Raw genomic sequence first — 16,009 nt, 5'->3', positions numbered from 1 at the left:
GGTGGACCGGCGCTCCCCACCTGAGGACAGGGCTTTCCACTTGGGCGCACAGATCTGTCGCCGTCTTCGCTATACACAGTAGCTCCCGCATACCTGGGACACGGAAAAGAACCCTCCCCCGGGGGGAGAGGTGGCCTCTCTTCTGGGCACAGGTTAACGCACACCTATAGGGAGAACCTGGACCTCACCCTGTGGGTCTGGACTGGGTGCTGGGGTCCAGCTGGGGGCATCCGAGAGCCGTGGGTCCCCGTCGCCCCGCCCCGCCCCCGCGCGGCCCGTCCGCCCCGCCCCGCGGCCCCCAAGTGCCCCGACACTGCCCGCGGCCAGCGGCCCTTCCGCCTCACTCGGCCGCGCCGCGGAGCTGGACGGGCCATGCTGCGGACGGGAGGGAAGGAGCTCGCCCTGGTAAGGGGACCAGGGGTCCCGGGATCCCACATCCCTGGAGACCCCTGATTCAGAAATTCCAGGTGCCTGTCCCCGGGGCCCTATCTCCCGGCAAACCGGACCCCTCGGATTCGCTCAGGACTCCCTACCTCGGGCCTCTCGTCCTCCGACTCAGTGAAGTGGCTGGTTCCTCTTAGGGATGGAGGGGAGGAGGCCAGAGGCAGGCTCGGTGAGACTGGACCCTGGGACGTCCCCAAATGCCACCCCATCCTCCCAGGACCAGGGGGGAGGGTACTAGCATCGCCAAGGGGACTTCCTAGCCTGAGTCTCACAAACTCCGGGAAGCCCGGCCTGCGGCCCCGGACCCGACCTCCCGCGGCGCCCTGAGCCCCTCCTCCGCATCCAGGCGCCGCTGCAGGACTGGGGCGAGGAGACCGAGGACGGCGCGGTGTACAGTGTCTCCCTGCGGCGGCAGCGCAGTCAGCGCCTGAGCCCTCGGGAAGGGCCGGGGGACGGCCAGGTGAGTCGGGGACTGGCGGGCAGGGTGGGGCTGGTGAAGTCCAGGTGAGGGCAGGCTGGAGTGGGGAGCGGGAGCGGGAGCGGGAGGGAAGCGGGCCTTGGAGGCGGCCAAGCAAGGCGGGCGTCCAGGTGAGTGGGGTGGATGAGAGAGGTGGGGCCAGGTCGGGACCCAGTTGGCGGGCAGGACCTGCGGACAGAGGCCAGGTGCGCCAGGTTAGTGGGGCGGAGCTAGAGAGGGATGGGTGCTCCTTAGAAGCGTCTGGTGAGCGAGGGCGAGGTGGAGGGCGGGGACCCGGGCGGCCAGTGAAGCATAGCTGGAGAGCTGCGAGCAGCCTGGGGGCGGGGAGGGAGGTGAGGCGTGGAGGCAGAGGGCGGGCCCAGGAGGGAGAAGGTGTCCAGGTCATTTGTGCATGGTGCAGAATGATAAATCCAGGGAGCCAGATTCAGACGAATGGGCAGGATCAGGCGCAAGAGCCCTGCTAGCAATGGAAAAGGGGTGCTCCTCTGAATCATCACCACCCCCTGCCTCACAGGCCCTCAGCCCCAACGCTGACACCTTCCTCCATTACCGCACCAGCAAGGTGCGGGTGTTGAGGGCAGCGCATCTGGAGCGGCTGGTGCAGGAGTTGGTGTCTGTAGACCCTGAGCAGGACCCAGGCTTCGTGCCTGCCTTCCTGGCCACCCACCAGGCCTTCGTGCCCACTGCACGCGTTCTGGGCCTTCTCCTGGCACCACCGCCGCCACCCCTGCCACCCTGGTCAGTACTGATGGGGAAATCTCCATGTTCCCACCCCTGACCCTCACCTGGGCCCTCCCTCAGGTTTAGAAACAGGAAATCCCCCAACCTCAGAACCCTTCTCCTAAGCATCCCCCTTCCCCCACACCCTTCTTCACCTGACTTGGGGGCTTCTTCCAGGGTAGAGATCAAGAAGACAGAGGGACAAGATCTGAGCTTCAACAAGAACCTGAGGTTGGTTTCCCATCTGATAGTGGTGGAAGGTCCTAGAGGTCAAAAGCCCGATCTGAAGTGTGGGGGCTGCAGAGCTCCTGGCTGGCCTCTGAGGCCCTGCCCTTCTGGCCAGGGCTGTGGTGTCTGTGCTGGGCTCCTGGCTGCGGGACCACCCTCAGGACTTCTGGGACCCCCCTGCCCACTTGGACCTGAGCAGTGTGCGTACCTTTCTGGGCTGGGCTGCCCCACTGGGAGCCGAGGCCCTGGAAGCAGAGAAACTGCTGAGAGGTTTCCTGGAGGAGGCTGAGCAAGAGCAGGAAGAAGAGAAGCAGCCCCAGCAGGCTTCGGCAGGTGAGGGGTTTGGGGTACTGACAGTGCCCCAAATAGGCCTTTCCTGATTGCTCCCTCCCCCAAGGGACTCCTCCCGTCAGGGAGCTACAAATCTTGGACAAGGTTCTTTTTTATTTTTATTTTTAATATATCTTTATTGATTTTAGAGAGGAAAGGAGAGGGAGAGAGAGAGATAGAAACATCAATGATGAGAGAGTCATTGATCGAGCCCACAACCCGGGCATGTGCCCTGACCGGGAATCAAACCCTGATCGCCTGGATCCTAGGTCAATGCTCAACCGCTGAGCCACGCCTGGCCGGGCTTGGACAAGGTTCTTAATCTTGTCTGGGCTTCAGTGTCCTCACCAGTAAAATGGGGAAAACAGCCCTTTGTCCAACATATTGGCATTTATCTAGCACCTCCCTTCCCCCTGTATCTTAACTACAAAGATGCTTCATCATTGGCTCAGGATGCCCTGCATTTTAACTACAAATCATTCCATTACTACTTACCTTAGGAGCCACAGAGATCTGAATTCAAATCCCAGTTCTGCCGTTTGCTGACTGTGTGACCTTGGATAAGTCATTTCACTTCTATGAGCCTTAGTTTCCTTATCTGTGAAATGGGGGCAATAACAGTACTTACCTCATTGCCTTTTCATTCATTCAGCAGATATTTAGCCACTGGCCTCTGGGCACCTAACAGTGGATAGGAGCTCTCAGTTCCCTGGGGAAGACAATCAGTAAACAAGTAAATATATAAACAATGAGGGCTTGGCAAATAGTAATATTTTCAGTATTGTTGTTATCAATGATTCTTACTTATTAGAACCTACCACTTCACTTATAATGGAATATGTACAAGAAGCCATACTGATATTTTCTTGTATAGTAGGGGTCAGCAAAGTGTCTGGTCTTTTATAGAAAAATCTACCAATTTCTGTTGTAGAAAGCTTTGGGAGGGAGGAGAAAATATCCACATACTTCATTCAGGTCTTTGTTCAGTTGTCACCTCCTCAGACATCCCTTTTCTGATCCCCTCCCAACAAATATATTCTCCCACTCTGTGTCCTTTTAGCGTGCCTTATTTTTTTTGCATAGTACTCATTGGTTTTGTCCCCACCTCTGTCCTCAGGGACAGGAACAATGCGGATTTGTTGACTGAATAATTACATCCTGCTTATAAAGTATCATCTTTCACCCATCTGTGTTACATCTGATTCCTATCACAAAAGCATCTATATCCCTAATCCCCTTCCTTTAATCCTCAGGTAGTGGCCACATCTCTCTCCCCTTTATAAAGTAGCAGCCACTTCTCCCTCCTGGTGACAATGTCTCAGTTATTTATACACAGGGTAGGGCAAAAGTAGGTTTACAGTTGTGAGTTCAAGAAACACGGAGTTTATTCTTGTATTATTCATTAATTATTGCATTATTTTCCATATGAGCAACTGTAAACCTAATTTTGTCCCACCCTGTATATTGTATCCCTCCATCTTTCCTCCTGGTTACTAAGTGCTTTTCTTCCTCTGATTTGAAGATTTCACCAGCTGATTCAATGTCATTAGAACTGCACAGTCCGATGCAGTGGCCACTAACCCCAGGTGGTATTGAAACTGAACCTAAATTAATTACATTAAAAATAAAAATTCAGTTCCTCAGTTGCACTAGCCACATTTCTAGAGCTCAGCAGCCACATCAGACAGCACAAGTAAAAAATATTTTCACGGTTGCAGAAAACTCTATTGAAAGTGCTGCCCTAAACTATGAGTTCTGGAGGTCAGAGCAGAAAATGAATGTTTATCAAACACCCACTGTGTGCCAGGCTCTGGGAACCTCAACATCTTTATTTTGGGATAACTTTTTACTACAGAGAATTTCAGATACATGCAAAAGTAGAAAGAATAGTACAAAGAGCCCTCAAATAGTCCAGCTGGCGTGGCTCAGCGACCTAGGGTCCAGGAGATGGCGGTTCCATTCCCCGTCAGGGCTCATGCCCAGGTTGCGGGCTCAATCCCCAGCGGGGGGCGTGCAGGAGGCAGCCCATCAATGACTCTCATCATTGATGTTTCTATCTCTCCCTCTCCCTTCCTCTCTCTGAAATCAATAAAATATATATTAAAAAAAAAAAAAGAACACTCAAACACCCATCACTCATCTTTAACAATTATCAATTTGACAAAAATTTTCAAATGATTTGGAGGCAAATCCCAGATACACATCAATACTTCATTTTACACCTCTAATTGGCAAGGACTTTAACTATATATATAACCTTCATGCCCACAATCATTTCCAACAAAATCGGCAACAATTACCTAATATAAAAAAATGCCCACTCCGTCCTGGCCAGCATGAATCAGTGGTTAGAGCGTCAGCCTGCGCACCAAAGGAGGGCCATGGGTTTAATTCTCAGTCAAGGGCATGTACCTGGGCTACAGGTTCAATCCCCACCTGGGTCGGGATGGGTTGGGGCTCATGGGAGAGGCATCACATCAATGTTTCCCTCTCTCTCTCCCTCCCTCCCTTCCATTCTCTCTAAAAACCAATGGAGAAAATATCCTCAGATGAGTATTAACAAAACAAAACAAAATGCCCAATCTGCAGTCAAATCACCCTGTTGTCCCTCAATTGTCTTTTTTAGAGTTGTTTCTTTGAAACCCAAAGATCCACTTAAGGTATTTGGTTGTGTTTCTTGGGTCTCTTTTATTCTATGACAGTCCCTCTTTGCCTTTTGTTAATGCCATTAGGGAACAAAATGGGTCATTTGTCCTGAGCAATGTCTCTCACATTCTTCTGCATTTGCCTGTTTGCTTTCTCATGGTAACATGTGGTATGTTCCTCTATACCCCATATTTGCTGTAAGATGTGAAGGTTTGATTAGATATAGGTGCAATTTTTTTTTCCCAATGCCACTTTTTAAAACTAATACTTTGTAATGCCACCTGTCCTAATTTTAAATGAAAGACAAATAATCGAGCAGACTTACACAGATAATTTTTAAATAATAATATGATGCTGTAACTATAATACCAAGGAAAAATAAAATGAAAGCAATTTACACCATAAACTATGCTTATTGCTGTGTTGCTGCTTGGGCATGCCTCACAAGGAGACATGGTGAAGTTTCATCTGTCGTAACATCATGGTGAATGTGACAGGCACAAACACCTACGAATGCAGGAGAGTGCACTGGTGACACTGACAGAGTAGCATAGATGTTAGTGACATCGTATTCCAAAATGCCGAGCAACACTTGCAATTTCCAAACAAAACAAAGTTAGGACTTTCACAGTCCTTGCATTCCTGGAGCCAAAATAATTAGTGTTTATGAGCAAGATAGTTGGGTTCAAGGTGCAGATTACTGTAAACAGGCTTTTCAAGGACACAAATGAACACACACAAAAAAAAAGAAAGAAGAAAGAAAACCAAAAAAAAAAAAAAAAAAGAATAAAACAAGAAAGAAAAAATCAAAAAGCAAACAAAAAGAAGCAAGGACACAAGTGTCTAAGAGGGACATTTGGGGGTCAGGTGGCTCAATTCTTCACAGTGCATGATGAAGAATCGTGCTTAGAAGCAAGATTCCAGCTTCTAAGGTGTCCCCTAGGAGATGCCACAGTTGAAACCCACTACCGTAATCATTCATATTTGAGTTCTTTATAGCAGCCTGGTATATGTGATCTCATTTGGTTTTTTAAAAAGAAATGTAGATGAAGAGAAGAAGGCACAGAGAGGTTTAAAGGCTTGTTTTAGTTCTCACAGCAAGCCTGGCCGACAAGCTTGAATCTGAACTTGGCATTTTCTGACCATAATCTTCCCCTAATCACAAAGCTATACCATCTCTCACCAAAAGAAAAGGGCAGAAGATATCATTCTAATAAAGTCTCAAAGTAATAAAGCTCTATTTTCTGTGCCAGTCTTTGAGTACCTGGCTTCAAATCCCTGCCCTGTCATTTACTGAAGTGACTTAGGGTAAATTGTTCCTGCCTCAGTTTCCCCACCCATAGAAGGTGGATAATAGTACCTGGCTCACTCGTCAGTGTGATGAATTACTGAGTTAAGCCCTAGCCAGTTTAGTTCAGTGGCTAGAGCGTTGGCCCTTGGATGGTAAGGGCCCAGGGTTCGACTCCAGCCAAGGGCACTACCTTGGTTTCAGGCTCAATTCCCGGCCGGGTCAGAGTTTGTGCTGGAGGCAACCAACCAACCAATGTGTTTCTCTCACTTTAATGTTTCTCTTTCTCTCCCCCTTCCACTCTCTGAAAAGCAATGGAAAAAATATCCTCAGGTGAGGATTTAAAAAAAAAAAATTTTTTTTTAAATAAATAAATAAATAAATAACCAAGTTAATCCACACTAGGTGTTCAGTGAATGCTACTGTTGCTCTAAGTCCTTACAAACATTCAGGGAGGTCTCCATTTCACTCATGAAGAAAGTGAGGCTCAGAAACGCTAAGGGACTCGCCCTGGGTCATACAGCCAGGCCTGGACTCACACCTGAGAATTTTTAACCCCCTCTGATGCTCCCTCAGGACCTCCTGGAACTACCCAGCCCCCCAGCCCAGACTCCCCGGAAGGCTACCCGGGAGAGGAGGAAGGGCTGGTGCAAGAAGGCCCTGAGCTCCTGGACTTCAGTGTGGACCAAGTGGCTGAGCAGCTGACTCTGATGGACGTGGTGAGAACACTGGAGGGGCGCGGGGGTGGTGGGGATGAGGGGTAGGTCCCGCAGAGCACAGAGCTGCCCTCCCACCCTCCCCTCTCAGGAGCTCTTCTCACGCGTGAGGCCCTGCGAGTGCCTGGGTTCCGTATGGTCGCAGCGGGACCGGCCAGGGGCCGCGGGCATCTCCCCTACTGTGCGCGCCACTGTGACCCAGTTCAACATGGTGACCGGCTGCGTGCTGGGCTCGGTGCTCGGGGCGCCTGGCCTGGCTGCCCCGCAGAGGGCACAGCGGCTGGAAAAGTGGATCCGCATCGCCCAGGTGCATGTTCAGAGGGAGGAGATGCGGGGGCCTGGCAGAGGTGCCAAGAGAGGCAGAGGGTGGGTGGAAGGCAGAAGACTCGTGTTTGGGAGTGTGGAGAGCATTGGGGCTGGAAGGTGCCAAAGAAAAGCCTAGGAGAGGGCCGTGCTCACCGAGGGGCTGGGTGGGTCTTAGGATAAGAGGATGAGATGAGGAGTGATGGGGCTGGAATAGGATTGGAGCAGGGAACAAAGCCAGAGGGCAGGGATCCCAAAAAAGACTGGGCAGGGGCAGGGCAGGAACCTTGGGGGCAGAAGAAGAGAAAGAAATGGGGCCCAGGAGAGAGAGTGGGGGAGTGGTAAGAAGAGGGAGGGGGAAAGGTTGAACCTGGCCTGAGACTTGGGTTTAGGGGGCAGGGGAATGGGTCCAGGAGAGATGCTGTGGGCTCCCCTAGTGCTCAGGGAGAAGTAAGAGTCCAGACACAAGAAACCAAGGTCAGAAGTAGGGGATGGAGGGGCAGCTAGAAGAGGGGGGGGGCGGGCATGCAGGTGGGGAGAGGGGTGCTCCGGGAGGAGAACTGAGTCTTGGTAGCTTGTCAGATGTGGGGCCAGTCCTAGGGGTTGGATCTGGGTCAGAAGTCACGAGATCATAGAGGCCAGATTATACCTGCTCGGGATTGGGGTCTGACCAGTGCCCCCCGCCCCCCAGCGCTGCAGGGAACTTCGGAACTTCTCCTCCCTGCGCGCCATCCTGTCGGCCCTGCAGTCTAACCCCATATATCGGCTCAAGAGCAGCTGGGGCGCTGTGAGCAGGTGAGCAAGAATGGGGAGAGGAGCTGGGGCGAGACCTTCTCCCTACCCAATCCTAACCCTCACCCTCCCAGCCTCTGACCCCTCTCCTGTCCCCCACAGGGAACCCTTATCCACTTTCAGGAAACTTTCCCAGATTTTCTCCGATGAGAACAACCATCTCAGCAGCAGAGAGATTCTTTCCCAGGTACAGAGGCCCAGGAAGGGGGCCTGGGGCAAAGCAAGGCATAGATTGTCCTTGTCCCTCCATTCAGCGTCCTTCCCTACACCCCAGAAATGACCTTGCCCTTGTATGTGGGCAGCCCCACATTTTTACTGCCTCTGCTGCCCTCATGATAGTTCACACTTGGTAACTGCCTTATTTATTCATTCAACAAATACCAGAAGTTACAAGGGAAAGGTCGCTTAAGGCTAGAGTCATAGCAAAGAATGGAAAAAAAAAAAAATTGACTTTAATAAGCAAAACTAGCAAACGTGTGCCCACAGATCAGACGTACTGTAGGCAAGATTAAGGTTCTAAATGCAGTTAGTACTGGTTGTTAGGGTGAGTCCGGAATAGGTGGAACATTCTTCACATTCACCTTCTGCAAGTCCCTACCCAAATGTTCCCCTCAGAGATGTTCTCCCTGCCCCCCATCTTCCCCCCTTATTGTTCTTGTGTCTGAGCACCCTTAATGACATGTTAGGTTTGGTTGTTGCTCCCTCCCCCCCTGACGTCTGCTCCTTGAGGCCAGGGATTTTGTCTGTTCTACTCACTGCTGCTTCCCCAAGAGCGAGAACAGTGCTGGACCCATAGTGGGCTCTCAATAAATATCTGTGAATGAGTGAAAAAATCTCACATAAGAATGATCTCACAAGGGGCTCTGCATTAAGCACCTACTATGTACCTGGCACTGTGCCAAGAGGCTTGGCCATGAACCAGAGAGATATATTTCCTTGCCCTGGGAGGATTCAGGTCCCAGACAGGGGAGACACACTGGCAATAATAACTGCCCCAGCGATGATATGATTAATTACCAGGCAGAGCAATGCCACAAAGGCAAGGTTCAGGGCATTCCCAGGGGATTGCCTGAGGGCCTGCTCCATCAGGCCTGGGACAAGGATTCTCACCTGTGTTGAGACTGTCCCTGGGGGCCATGGCACCCACAAGACCCACCTCTGGTCATCCTCAGTTGGGGCTGCCCCCTGCCACTTATCTGCTCCCTTCCTTCCCTTCCCCCCCTTCATTTTCCTTGGAGCATGGCCTTTGCGACTGGTTTGTAATTGCTAAAAGCAAAATGGATGTGTATGGAGAGGTCCAAGAGACCCCAGGACTGCTCAGTTCTTCTCCTGCCCCCAGGAGGAGGCCACTGAGGGACCCCAAGAGGAGGATACTCCCCCAGGAAGCCTGCCTTCAGTGAGTGATGATAGTTTGGGGTGGGGGACAAGTGGGACCCTCATGGAAGGAGATGGAGGGTGATGGGGTCCATGATGGCTGAGAGTGACTGGAGCTCTGGGGGCCACAGAAACCACCCCCAGGCCCGGTCCCATACCTTGGCACCTTTCTCACGGACCTGGTTATGCTGGACACAGCCCTGCCGGACATGCTAGAGGTCTGACTCTTGACCCTTGACCCCAGTACCACCTGCCCTCAGCACAGTGGGCCTCCCGACATCCTACCCTTGATCCTACCTGCACTCCTGACCCCAACCCCCTTAGTGCAGTGGGGCTCCTGACATCCCAACCCCTGACCTTGATCCTCAATTGATCCTTGACCCTGGAGACTCCAGTTCAGACAAAGTTTGCCCCCAGGGGGATCTCATCAACTTTGAGAAGAGGAGGAAGGTGAGTGGGCACTGGGGTGGGTGTAGGAGGGACCAGGGTGGGGTCAGGGCAGTAGTGAGGTCTCAGAAGCCATACCCTCAGGAGTGGGAGATCCTGGCCCGAATCCAGCAGTTGCAGAAGCGCTGTCAGAGCTACTGCCTGAGCCCCTGCCCACCCATCCTGGCTGCCCTGCGTGCCCAGCGCCAGCTCAGTGAGGAGCAGAGGTGACCACCCTGTGGCCTGTCCCAGCCCCACCTCAACTGACCCTGAATTACGCACTGGATTTGCTTACCCTGTATTCCTCTCCAAATGCTCCTAAGACCCCCCCCCCCCCCGAGCCCTGACTCCCAACCTGTGACCTTGCATTATCTCAAGCCCAGTTGAGGGCCCCAAATGACCTCCAACCTCAACTTTGACTCTGACTTTCTGACTTCAACTAACCATCCCTTCTGTTTTCTTCCCACCTCTGACCCTATCTGACCCATGACTCCACATCTCACTCTCTGAGCCCAAACATTAACCCCCAGTTTTGAGTAACTGACTCCAACTTTGATGTATATTTGACCGTCCAACTCAACTATCCCAATTATTTCCTTTCATTCTATGGAATCCATGACCCTAACTATTGACCCCAATGATTACCTGACCTTGAATTCTATTTTTGACCCAATTCGACTCCTCAGTCTCACTCTGTGAATCCTGTGTGACCTGCCAACCAAACCATCCCATCTCATTCCTAATAAGACCCTGTTGCTTTATGACCCCATTTACTACCCTGACCCTAATAGTTCTGACCCTAATAGTTCTGCCCACCACTGGGTGTTCCACACAGTGCCCAAAACCCAGCTCTCAACTGATTCTAACTCTCTTCTCCCAAACCCCCCACCCATCTGCACCTTGGTCCCTCAGCTACCGTGTCTCCCGTGTCATTGAACCACCAGCCGCCTCCTGTCCCAGCTCCCCACGTGTGCGACGACGAATCAGCCTCACCAAGCGTCTCAGTGCGTGAGTCTTGGGTGTGTGTGTGCGGTGAGATGGGCAGAGATGGGGGGCTGCTCCTGGGGTTGAGTTTGGCCTTAGCCTCATCCTCTGTCCCCATCCTCAGGAAGCTGTCCAGAGAGAGAGGCTCGTCCCCTGGTGGGAGTCCTGGAGACCCCTCATCCCCCACCTCCAGGTGAGCATCTTGTTTAGTGGAGGAACTGGAGATAGCAGGGTCAGAGGTTGGGGTAGCCACACCACCTCAGGCTCTGCATCTCTCCCAGTCTGTCCCCAGGGTCTCCCCCATCCAGTCCTAGAACAAGGGACCCTCCTCCTGGAAGTCCCCCGGCCTCTCCAGGGCCCCAGGGCCCCAGTACCAAGGTAGCAGGACTGTTTGTGTGTGCATGTGGGACTGTGGGCACCCAAGGCTCTGTGTGTGTGTGTGATTTTGAGGACAGGCATGTACATAGGAGATTGTACCCATGCTTAGCTCAGCACTTGGGGTATCTGTCCAAAGGACCATGTACATTTTCATGGCCCTGATTGAGAAATTGTCCCTCCATCTGGCTTGTGCTCAGACCTGGCCTATGTGTCCACTCGCCCACAGGCGATTGTACTCTGGGGTACAATCACACACGTTTGCAAGAACATGTGTATCACCAGGAATTTGCATTTCTGAAGGGGAAATGTGGGCATGAATATCCAGAATATCCACAGGCCGACGTGCATAGACTTGTGTGTGTACAACAAATGTGAGCATATGTATGTATTCATTGCTCTGTATACACAGGATTTCTTGTGTGTGAACATAGGTTTGCATGTTTATCAATCTTGTGTGTAACAGGGAATGAAGGTCTGTATGTGATGTGAGCTTGCATATGTGTACCCTAATTGTGTGTCCTCCAGCTTCGGGTGTGTAGGGGCGTGTGTTAAATACATTAATGAGGAAGGGCCTAGTGCTCTCCCACTGCTCAGTCCCCAACCCCCACTGCTTATAGCTGCCCCTTGCCTTGACCCTGAGCTGTCCTCGAATACCCCTTGTGGGGCAGCAGGGCTCAGAGGCCCGGGTCATCCGAGTCAGCATCGACAACGACCACGGGAACCTATATCGGAGCATCCTGGTGAGGAACTGGGCTAGGGACCTCCTGGGGGCAGCCCTGCCCTTGGGGCTCAGGTTTTCACATTTTACCTCCCACCTTCTTTTCCCAGCTTACTAGTCAAGACAAGGCCCCCAGTGTGGTACAGAGAGCCTTGCAGAAGCACAATATGGCCCAGTCCTGGGCCCGTGACTACCAGCTCTTCCAAGTCCTTCCTGGGGGCAGAGGTGAGCAGAGACAGCTGGGAGCCTTGGCTGGGGACAGCTGGGAGATGGCCCTAACAGGGCCATGAGGTGGTACAGGCACAGAGTAGGGATAAGATGAAGCAGGGTGGGAGTAAGAGGCCGTAAAATGTTTGTTCCTCAGTTATATGGGCTGTGTGGTTATCCTGGCTCAGTGTGAGGTAAGAGGGCACCAAAAGTGTCCTCCTAGGATTTATGGGGAAATGAAATTGTCCAGGGTTAAACGAGAGGGACTGTAGAAGGTTGTCTAGGCTTAAATGTATAGGGTCATGAGGTTGTTCAGGCTTAACCTGGTGGAGTGTGAGACTGAAGGGGGTCTGGGTTTGATCTGAGGGAAAATGAGTTTGTCCAGGCTCAGCCTGGGGACTCTGAAGTTATCTGAACTTGGCATAGGAGAAGGCCATAAGGTATTGAAATTCAGGGTAGGGGGACGTGAGGTTGTTCAGTGTAAGAGGTTGTCCAGTTTTTGCAAGGGAGAGCCAAGAGGTTCTATTAAAGGACGTGACATGAAGTAGGCTGGATGTTAGGAAGGAACGCATGAGGTTCAGGTGTCAAGGGCCACAGGTTGTGCAGGCCAGAAGCGGGAAGTCGGAAGTTACCCAAGGTCATGGTAAGAGCGGCATGAGGTTGGCTGGGAATTGGCTGTGAGAGGAGAGTGGGGCAGGAAGGAAGTTGTTGGGGGGAAGTAAAAGGCTGTGCGAGCCTTTCATTATTATGTCCACACCTGGCCAGAGCTCCTGATTCCTGACAACGCCAACGTCTTCTATGCCATGAGTCCAGCTGCCTCCGGAGACTTCATTCTGCGGCGCAAGGGGGAGGCCGGGCACACAACCTCAGTCTCCCCGACCTGAACTGGCCCTCTCCTGCCTCCAGGACGCAGGTCCCATGGGCAGCTTCTGTCACTAGGGGGGCGGGGAGGGCACTCCTCTCCCAGAAAGCTCCCATCCCCCAGTAGAGCCCATTGTGCTCCATACCCTGTGACCTCTACCCCCAACTTTATTGGGCCCCATTTCTCTGACATTCTTGGCACTGGATCCCTATTCCAAAGTCTTCAGCTCACAGGGTGGCTGGTGGAGAGCTCCCTCACACGCTGAGGGTCAGACCCTTCCCCAGAGAACTCTTGTAACTGTTGGAGATACATCACAATGAACAGAAATAGATGAAAACAGTGACCAAAGATATGAAACAGGCGTCAGTCTTCTTTGGTGCCTATTCCTCATGTTCACTCTTCATTAAGATAAAAATGGAAAGGAAAAGAAAAAAACCTAAGAGCCCTAAAAAATGGGTTGGTGAAGCATGACCGAATACTGGGGGAGGGTGGCTGTCATACAGGTTTCAGAACTCCCTCCCCCAACATTTTTGGGGTAATATGCTTCTTTTCTGCTGTGTATATGGGAGATGAAGAAATGAAATTCCATTGGAATCAGAGACAAATAGCATCATCACCCATGAGTCAGTAAGGGCCATGGAGACAAAAGGTAAAGCTGAGTTGTCTCTCAGTGCTGGGGTAGGAAGAAGAAACAGGTAGAGAAGGCAGAGATGGAGTGAGCTGTAGGGCCATACAGCAGAGTGATAACAACAATAATAATGTGCCCACTTATGAACTCTACTCTGCTGGACAATAACTAGGGACTTTATATTTCACTGAATTAACCAAGATTCTTTAAGTGTCAAGTGGACAAAAAATCCAATTCAAATAGGCATGTGCATAAAAGGAAATTAATGGCTTGTGTAATTAAAAAGTTTAATGGGTCCACTTAAGGTACAGTTGGATCCAGGGACTGAAAAGATGTCATCAGGATTTTGTTGCTATCTCTTGGCTCTAATTTTGCTCTAAGAATGAGACTGTGTATTGTACTCTCAAATCCAATCACCTTCTATGGTGGTAGAACCAGTGATTTTTACTTGGTCACCCAGAGTAAAAACTGCATTTCCAGTCTCCTTTGTAGCAAAATGTGGTCATGTGACTAAGTCCTGGCTAATGAGATATAAAGGGAAAGGATGTGGGCAAATGCCCCTAGAGATGGGAGGTGTAGTCCCCCCCTTCCTCCTTTTCTGCCTCCTGCTGTTTAGAATGAAAACATGGAGTGGATCGTGTTGGGTCTGGCGGTTCACACCCTCTAAATAACTGAGCAACAAACTGAAAGGACCATGGCTGTCTGAGACTAGGGAACTGCCATATTGTATTGCTGCTACTTAGATTGTTACATAATAGAGAAATAAATGTCTACCTTACTGGAACCACTATTATTTGGGTCTCTGTTACAGTAGCCAAAAGAACATTTTAAGTAACATAGCCTCACTCCAAGGCAGGCTCACACCTCCTGGGAGTAGTGCCAGGCTTACATCCCACCATCTCCACCCTCCCATGCAAGGAGAACAAACCCCTTTCTCCCATCAGGTCCAGCAAAAGTCCCACAGCAGATGCCCATTGGGACAACTTGTATCATGTTGTCCTCTAAACTACTGTTTAGAGGAATGTAATATACTAATTAACTAGGCCTGGGCCCTGTGCCCATCCTTTGAGCTGGCAGAGAAAGTTCAAAACATAGGAGTGAAGTCTGGGAGGGCACAAAAATTGAAATTACATTTGGGTGTTGTTACTAGGAGAAGGGAGAATTCTGGTGAATGGGGGGGGGGAATTACTAGGATTCTAAACATTGTCTTTGGAGCAATAATGGGGGATGCTCAGGTCCTGTCTGGGGTAAAAGAGGAGATAGAAGAATCTAAGCATCATGTAGGGTCTCTTAAAAGACAGACTGCAGTACACAACATGCTACTTTACAGGCTTTTTTGGGAGGAGGGGTTGCTATGATTATTAAGACCTTAGTACTAATTGGATATAAATAACTATCTTGAACTAGCTTAAGCAAATAATTGCTATATAATGTAATATATCAATTATATCTCAATAAAAATAAAATAATTGCTATCTTTACTGAGTGCTTACTGTGTACCAGGTTCTGTTCATCTCATTTAGTTCTCATAATAACCCTATGGAGTAGGCACTATTATTTTACCCGTGGTATACACGAAAAACTGAGACTAAGGAGGGTTAAGCCGCTTACCCAAAGTGATGTGGTAAGTGGCACAGCTGGAGTTCGAAGTGCCAGAACACGTGCACTTAACTGGCTAGTTAGCCTCTCATGATCACAGTTTACACTTTCTGCCTTTCTCTCTCTCCCACACAATCCAAATGCCAATTTCCTGAGGGAGAGATGGATTCTCACTGAATCACTTCTGTTTTTTGAAATTGCGCCGGTAGCCTTGGCCGGTGTGGCTCAGTTGGCTGAGCGTCGTACCTTGCACCAAAAGGTTGCTGGTTTGATTCCTGGTTCTACTCCAAGTTCAGGGGTCCATCTCCTGGTTGGGGTGTGCACGGGAGGTAACTGATCAACACATTGATGTTTCTCTCTCCCCCTTTTTTTAAAAAAATATATCTTTATTGATTTGAGAGAGAGGAAGGGAGAGGGAGAGAGGGAAACACCAATGATTGATCGGCCGCCTCCTGTATGTCCCCGACTGGGGATTGAGCCCACAACCCAGGCATGTGCCCTGACCAGAATAGAATGATGACCTCTTGGTTCATACATAGGTGGGCACTCAACCACGGAGCCACACCGGCTGGGCTCAACTGTGTCTTTACATCTCTTAGCTGGGCTTTCCTCTAATCTTTACTTCACAAATGTTTCTCCCCCCCTCCCCAAATATTTCTTGAGGTCCTATTGTGTGCCAGTACCTATTCTATATGCTGGGAACACAAAAATGAGCAAAACAGGCTAGTGAGGGCAGTTAGTCAATAACAAAACATCATACATATTAGGTAATATTAAGCACTGGGGATGCAAAATATAATAAGCCATTTAAGGGCAATGAGGAGTGTGGGATGGGAGGGTTGCTGTTTTAATAGGATGATCAGAAAGGGCTTCATTGAGAAGGTGACA

At 50.6% G+C, this 16,009-nt stretch overlaps 1 protein-coding gene across 2 annotated transcripts; it reads left to right on the top strand.

Moving 5' to 3' along the window:
* The first annotated feature begins 315 nt into the window (after positions 1–315).
* Positions 316–14,999, top strand: RGL3 (ral guanine nucleotide dissociation stimulator like 3). Of its 2 annotated transcripts, none has more exons than XM_081136747.1 (19): positions 316–405; positions 791–904; positions 1,437–1,660; positions 1,820–1,873; positions 1,986–2,203; positions 6,711–6,853; positions 6,942–7,157; positions 7,845–7,948; positions 8,048–8,132; positions 9,285–9,341; positions 9,451–9,537; positions 9,737–9,769; positions 9,851–9,972; positions 10,658–10,753; positions 10,854–10,922; positions 11,011–11,107; positions 11,725–11,847; positions 11,936–12,050; positions 12,798–14,999. In XM_081136747.1, the coding sequence occupies exons 1-19, from the start codon at positions 373–375 to the stop codon at positions 12,914–12,916; spliced, it is 2,109 nt and encodes a 702-aa protein (XP_080992873.1). In that variant the 5' UTR covers positions 316–372; the 3' UTR covers positions 12,917–14,999. The 2 variants fall into 2 exon arrangements, with proteins under 2 accessions (XP_080992873.1, XP_080992874.1); XM_081136748.1 differs by having other exon boundaries at positions 329–613.
* Positions 15,000–16,009: the final 1,010 nt, after the last annotated feature.

Source organism: Miniopterus schreibersii (assembly GCF_964146895.1).
Source record: "Miniopterus schreibersii genome assembly, chromosome: 4".
Lineage (NCBI taxonomy): Eukaryota > Metazoa > Chordata > Mammalia > Chiroptera > Miniopteridae > Miniopterus > Miniopterus schreibersii.
The sequence above is the reverse complement of the archived record's forward strand: the minus strand, read 5'-3'. Positions and strand labels throughout refer to the sequence as shown.